Source organism: Chiloscyllium plagiosum, unplaced genomic scaffold, assembly GCF_037043375.1.
Source record: "Chiloscyllium plagiosum isolate Xiang-an unplaced genomic scaffold, Cpla_swu_hap1 HiC_scaffold_45, whole genome shotgun sequence".
In the NCBI taxonomy this organism is placed as follows: domain Eukaryota; kingdom Metazoa; phylum Chordata; class Chondrichthyes; order Orectolobiformes; family Hemiscylliidae; genus Chiloscyllium; species Chiloscyllium plagiosum.
In genome coordinates, this window is record NW_028270183.1 from 6,265,859 (window position 1) to 6,273,175 (window position 7,317).

Consider the following 7,317-nt stretch of genomic DNA (forward strand, 5'->3'; position numbering starts at 1 on the left):
TTCTTACAAAGTCTACACTTACTCCATTACACTGAATCTACCCTGTGCATGCCTCTTTCTGCTAATGTCATAGAGTCCCTACAGTGTGGAAGCAGGCCATTCAGCCCATCGAATCCACACTGACCTTCTGAAGAGCTTCCCTCCCTTCCTATAACCCTGCATTCCCAAGAATAATCCACGTAACTTGCAATCCCTGGACACTATGGGCAATTTAGCATGGCCAATCCACCCTATTATGCACATAGAACATAGAACAGTACAGCACAGAACAGGCCCTTCAGCCCACGATGTTGTGCCGACCACTGATCCTCATGTATGCACCCTCAAATTTCTGTGACCATATGCATGTCCAGCAGTCTCTTAAATGTCCCCAATGACCTTGCTTCCACAACTGCTGCTGGCAACGCATTCTGTGCTCTCACAACTCTCTGTGTAAAGAACCTGCCTCTGACATCCCCTCTATACTTTCCTCCAACCAGCTTAAAACTATGATCCCTCGTGTTAGTCATTTCTGCCCTGGGAAATAGTCTCTGACTATCGACTCTATCTATGCCTCTCATTAACTTGTATATCTCAATTAGGTTCCCTCTCCTCCTCCTTTTCTCCAATGAAAAAAGTCCGAGCTCAGTCAACCTTTCTTCATAAGATAAGCCCTCCAGTCCAGGCAGCATCCTGGTAAACCTCCTCTGAACCCTCTCCAGAGCATCCACGTCTTTGGACTGTGGGAGGAGAATGTGCAAACTCCACACAGACAGTGACCCAAGGGTGGAATCGAACTCAGTGCTAACCACTGAGTCACCATGCCACCCATGTGACTAGCATCACCTTTATATCTATTCTTAGCCTAACCAATATCTCAACTACTCATCCCTTGGGGAAAGGGCTGAAGAAGGAGACTAAGTGAAAGGGTTGGTACAGTATTGAGGCTCTTTTTGAAATTGGCAGATATGATACTGTGGGGATAACTGAGACGTGGCCTCAAGTGGACAGGGCCTGGGAAATGAATATTCAAGGCTACACGTGCTATCGTAAGGACAGACTGACGGGCAGAGGGGGTGGGGTGGCCATGTTGGTAAGGGATGATATTCAGACCCTAGAATCAGGGGATGTAGAGTCGGTGTGGATAAAGCTGAGAAATTCTAAGAGTAAAAAGACCCTCTTGGGAGTTATCTACAGACCCCCAAACAGTAGTCTGGATGTCGGATGTAAGTTGAATCAGGAGCTGAAATTGGCCTGTCGCAAAGATGTTGCTACAGTTGTTATGGGGGATTTTAACATGCAGGTAGACTGGGAGAATTAGAATGGTATTGGACCTCAAGAAAGAGACTTTGTGGAGTGCCTCCGAGATGGATTCTTAGAACAGCTGGTGCTGGAGCCTACCAGGGAGAAGGCAATTCTGGATCTGGTATTGTGTAACGAACCAGAATGGTTCAGGGACCTCGAAGTGAAGGAGCCATTGGGAAGTAGTGACCATAATACAATAAGCTTCAATCTGCAATTTGAGAGGGAGAGGGTACAATCGGAAGTGACAATATTTCAATTGAATAAAGGGAACTATGGAGCAATGAGGGAGGAGCTGGCCAAAGTTCAATGGTGCAATACCTTAGCAGGGATGATAGTGGAGGAACAATGGCAGATATTTCTGTGTATAATGTAGAAGTTGCAGGACCAGTTCATTCCAAAAAAGGAAGAAAGATCCCAGGAGGAGGCATGGGTGGCCGTGGCTGACGAGGGAAGTTAAGAAAAATATAAAGTTAAAAGAGAAAAAGTATAACATAGCAAAGATAAGTGGGAAAACGGAGGACTGGGAAGCTTTTAAAGAACAACAGAGGATCACTAAGAAGGAAATACGCAGAGAAAAAATGAGGTACGAAGGTAAACTGGCCAAAAATATAAAGGAGGATAGTAAAAGCTTTTTGAGGTATGTGAAAGGCAAAAAAATGGTTAAGACTAAAATTGGGTCCTTGAAGACAGAAACAGGGGAATATATTACGGGGAACAAAGAAATGGCAGAAGAATTGAATTGGTACTTCAGATCTGTGTTCACTGGGGAAGACACAAGCAATCTCCCTGAGGTAACAGTGGCTGAAGGACCTGAACTTAAGGGAATTTATATTTGCCAGGAATTGGTGTTGGAGAGACTGTTAGGCCTGAAGGTTGGTAAGTCCCTGGGGCCTGATGGTCTACATCCCAGGGTACTGAAGGAGGTGGCTCGGGAAATCGTGGATGTGTTGGTGATGATTTTCCAGAGTTCGATAGATTTGGGATCAGTTCCTGTGGATTGGAGGGTGGCTAATGTTGTACCACCTTTTAAGAAAGGTGGGAGAGAGATAGCAGGAAATTATAGACCAGTTAGTCTGACTTCAGTGGTGGGAAAGATGCTGGGGTCTATTATAAAGGATGAAATTACAACACATCTGGATAGTAGTAACAGGATAGGTCAGAGTCAGCATGGATTAATGAAGGGGAAATCATGCTTGAGGAATCTTCTGGAATTTTTTGAGGATGTAACTCTGAAGATGGACGAGGGAGATCCAGTAGATGTAGTGTACCTGGACTTTCAGAAAGCTTTTGATAAAGTCACACATAGGAGGTTAGTGAGCAAAATTAGGGTGCATGGTACTGGGGGCAAAGTACTAACTTGGATTGAAAGTTGGTTGGCTGACAGGAAACAAAGAGTAGTGATAAATGGCTCCATTTCGGAATGGCAGGCAGTGACCAGTGGGGTACTGCAGGGATCAGTGCTGGGACCGCAGCTTTTTACAATATATATTAATGATATAGAAGATGGTATTAGTAATAACATTAGCAAATTTGTTGATGATACTAAGCTGGGTGGCAGAGTGAAATGTGATGAGAATGTTAGGAGATTACAGGATGACCTGGACAGGTTAGGTGAGTGGACAGATGCATGGCAGATGTAGTTTAATGTGGATAAATGTATGGTTATCCACTTTGGTGGCAAGAACAGGAAGGCAGATTACTGCCTAAATGGAATCAATTTAGGTAAAGGGGCAGTACAGAGAGATCTGGGTGTTCTTGTACACCAGTCAATGAAGGTAAGCATGCAGGTACAGCAGGTAGTGAAAAAGGCTAATAGCTTGCTGGCCTTCATAACAAGAGGGATTGAGTATAGAAGCAAAGAGGTTCTTCTGCAGCTGTACAGGGCCCTGGTGAGACCTCACCTGGAGTACTGTGTGCAGTTCTGATCTCCAAATTTGAGGAAAGACATTCTGGCTATTGAGGGAGTGCAGCGTAGGTTCACGAGGTCAATTCCTGGAATGGCGGGACTACCTTATCCTGAAAGACTGGAGTGACTGGGCTTGTATACCCTTGAGTTTAGAAGACTGAGAGAGGATCTGATTGAGACATATAAGATTATTAAAGGATTGGACACTGTGGAGGCAGGAAACATGTTTCCGCTGATGGGTGAGTGCCAAACCAGAGGACACAGCTTAAAAATACGGGGTAGACCATTTAGGACAGAGATGAGGAGAAACTTCTTCACCCAGAGAGTGGTGGCTGTGTGGAATGCTCTGCCCCAGAGGGCAGTGGAGGCCCAGTCTCTGGATTCATTTAAGAAAGAGTTGGATAGAGCTCTCAAGGATAGTGGAATCAAGGGTTATGGAGATAAGGCAGGAACAGGATACTGATTAAGGATGATCAGCCATGATCATATTGAATGGTGGTGCAGGCTCGAAGGGCAGAATGGCCTACTCCTGCACCTATTGTCTATTGTCTATTGCTGGATTGTATGTTGTCCTTCTGCTCTGTGTCATTGTGGGCTCCCAATCTATAAGACTGGTTATCCCGGCAAGCCATGCAATGTCAATCTACTTACAAAGCCTGGTTTGAAAAGAGGGCAGAAGATGTTAGGGAAATCAGGATGGGCATTCTAAACGTAGATTCAGCCCTAAATATGGCTCCATTACTCGGCTCACTTTGTGCGGTTTAATGATGGCCTTGCCATCCCTGCCTTTAACTGCTGTCTCTCGATGTTTGACCACAGGAAAGTCGTCTCACTGCGCTGCAGGAAGACCATAAGGAATTGCTGCTCTCCATCAAGGGGCTGAGGGACAGTCACCAACCAACAAACTCCAACCACGTCGTCCCGTCCAGCTCCACGCCCAAGGCTCCATCCGAACCGAATCCTGCACCCCCGGCCAACCCCAAGACACCTCCTGCCCCCGGCGAGGTCCAGGTTGTGGAGAACGGCCAGGTGGAGATCGACAGTTGCTAGGAGTCGCCACTGGCCCTTTTAGAGTTGTGTTTCTCCTCCCTCTAGCCCCCCCTGCAGATCAGCACGAGCTGGGAAATGTGCACTTATTTTGGTCATCCTCCTCCCTCCATTCCTGCACTGGAGTAACTTTTGGACGTTGCTGTTCATCTTCTTGGTACCAGTGAGGATTGGGCCTGAAGTGTAACAGATATGGTTACTGGCACCCACTCAACATCATTGCGAATGTTGACATTATTGTCAACCCCATCATGAATCGCAAGACAAGGATAGGGTGGAGGGCACAGAGATGGCAGGTTATTGACTCAACCCAGCCGTGAAATGATATGGAGTGTACCACACAGAAACAGGCCATTTGGCCCATCTTGTTCCAAATAAGCCTTCTCATGAGGTAATGTTCTGGGGACCCAGGTTCAAATCCGGACACAGCTGATGACGGAATTTGAATTCAATAAAAATCTGGAATTAAGGATCTAATGATGACCATGAATCCACTGTCGATTGCTGGAAAAACCCACCTGGTTCACTAATGTCCGTTAGGGAAGGAAACTGCCATCCTTACCTGGTTGGGCCTCCATGTGACTCCAGACCCACAGCAAAGTGATTGACTCTTAACTGCCTCCTGGGTAATTAGGGATGGGCAATAAATGCTGGGCCCAACTAGCGACACCCTCATCTTGTGACTGAATGAAAAGAAATCCCACTTTATCTTACCCCATCAGTCTAGCCAGAAGGTCACATTAAAGGAACTTACAACATTGGAACCATTGAGTCCCATTGAAGCGATTGTTTCCATTTTTAGATTATGGCTTTGCATCTTAAGCTCTCCCCTGTATTTCCCGCATACTTCCAGAGCTCGGTTATAAAGAACAAAGTCACTCTGCTTTATCCAGTTACTCCCCTGCTGGGCACAAGTCGAAGCAAAAACTCCACCAGGTCTCTCATGTGTGCATTACATCTTGCTCCAAAATGAAATCCTTTTAGAAAAAAATAATATTTTTTTTTGTTCTTGGGATGTGTTTGTGTAGACCAGTGTTTCTTGCCCAACGCTGATTTTCCTGGAGGAAGTGGCAATGTGCTGCCTTTCTGAACCCGCTGCACTCCACGTAGTGTGGGTACATTAGCTCGGGATATATTGACTCAGTGACATTTAGCTGTACATCACAGAGATCGAACGACGTGCTGGGGAGATTCTGCCTGCGGAGGGGGTGACATTTTGGTATCAAAGGGAACATTTTGTAAACAGCACAATGTAACATTTCTGTACGTTTGTATAAAAGTGTGAGCTTCATGTGGTAAAATATCAGCAGAATCGAATGCTTCAGAGCTTGATCGTGAAATGGAAGATTCTGTGTTTGTCTGCGCTGTTCTAGCAAGTAAATGCGATGTCAATGTAGAATTAAGAGCCAAATGATGACTAGGGATCCATTGCTGATTGTCAGAAAGACCCATCTGGTTCACTTGTTCATCTTAGAATATATTTTAAGGATCAGTTTCAAATCCTGGTTTATACGATATACAATCTCATTCTTGGTTACAGCACGGCAGCACTAATTTTCATCTGTTTGGCATCCCTAATGTCGCAAAATATTCCAAGGAAGTTTGCAAGAGCATGATCAGAGAGAAATTGTCATGTATGTAGATCACAGAGGCCAAAAGCGGTTAACTTTTAATGAGAATCTTCGAGACGGAGAGAGGTGGAGAAGAGAACGTTGAAACAAGATTAGACCATTCAGCCCTTTGATTACTGTTCGATGAAGTTATTATGAGGGTGAAGGTAGATCCAGGTCTCAGAGTCTGAAGGCACAGCTGCTGATGCAGGAGGCAAGAGGGTTGGAGGGGGGTGAATCTGCATTGTGCAAGAGTTCTGTGGATCTGCAGAAGGTTTCGGGGCAGGAAGGATGAAGACCATGGAGGGATTTAAAGACCAGAAGGAGGCATCAAAATTAAGGCATAATTGGGCTGAGAGCCAGTGCAGATCGACGTTCATGGGCATCGTAGGATTGACGCAATGGGAGATGGGGTTTGCTAAGTTTCAGGTAGGCTTACATTCCCAGAGGTTGGAAGACCAGCCATTGTAATAGTCAAGGTGAGAGGTATTAAAGGTTGTGTCAAAGGGTTTCAACAGCAGGTCATTGGAGGAAGGGAGAGATATAGTCTCACCGGGAGCGCGTACCAAACTGAGGTTTGTTCAGGGCTCCAGGTATAGGAGCCACTCGAGAGCAGATGTAGATAAGTTTGATTTTCACACTTGGCGCAAAAGTCCCCAATTACTCAGCTGGTCGAGCATCACTCATTCTCTTGCTTCAGACAATTAGGAAGGGTTCTTCACCAGAGGTTGGTATAGTGTGTCGATGTGAGACACTGCTTTGGGAAAGTTACCCACGCCATGAGCCACTATTTGCTGAAGTAGCGGTGTGTGACCACCATCTCATGAGGAAGAGCAAGCAGAAACTATCCATGTCTCCCTCACCATTCTGGCTGTGGGGTTGTCGGAAACTCTGTTTGGCATCATGAGGGACATCTCAAACTGTTAATAAATGATGATGATTGTACAGTTAATGTTTGACTCTGCAAAGTTTCCTCTGTACATTCGGCTGATCAAAAAACTATATTGGTCTTGACGCTACCAGATAGTTGTCAAAACAAAAGGCTCAAAGTCTGTTTATGTCTTTGGTCATGGTCTGAAATTTTAATGGATCCCAGAAGATCCAATAACAGGTAAGTCTTGAGAGGAATTCCTGTCCTACATCTGGGAATATTATTCCATGTCCCTCACACATGACCAGATTCATGTTAAAGTTCAGCATCTAATGTTGGAACTCTCTCCCCATCAAATTATCTTCTTTCTCCAATACTGTTCCTCTCTTCCTTTTAGGGATAGCATGAAGGCTCAGTGGTTAGCACTGCTGCCTCACAGCACCACAGACCCAGGTTCGATTCCAGCCTCAGGCGACTGTCTGTGTGTGGAGTTTGCACATTCTCCCCGTGTCTGTGTGGGGTTTCATCAAAGGGGCTCTGGTTTCATCCTTGCTTTTGTCTTACACTCCAAAGGTTATGCAGTTTAGGTGGATTGGCCA

At 45.5% G+C, this 7,317-nt stretch overlaps 1 protein-coding gene across 3 annotated transcripts in view; it reads left to right on the forward strand.

Annotated features, from left to right (window-relative positions):
* LOC122552378 (ras GTPase-activating protein nGAP-like) overlaps window positions 1-5,554 on the forward strand; it is a 99,645-nt gene extending 94,091 nt beyond the window's left edge. For all 3 annotated transcript variants that reach the window (XM_087983408.1, XM_087983409.1, XM_087983410.1), the window contains one exon: window positions 4,010-5,554. In XM_087983408.1, coding sequence (XP_087839534.1) covers window positions 4,010-4,240 — 231 coding nt within the window. In that variant the 3' untranslated portion in view covers window positions 4,241-5,554. The remainder of the gene's footprint in view (window positions 1-4,009) is intronic.
* The last annotated feature ends 1,763 nt before the right edge of the window (window positions 5,555-7,317 follow it).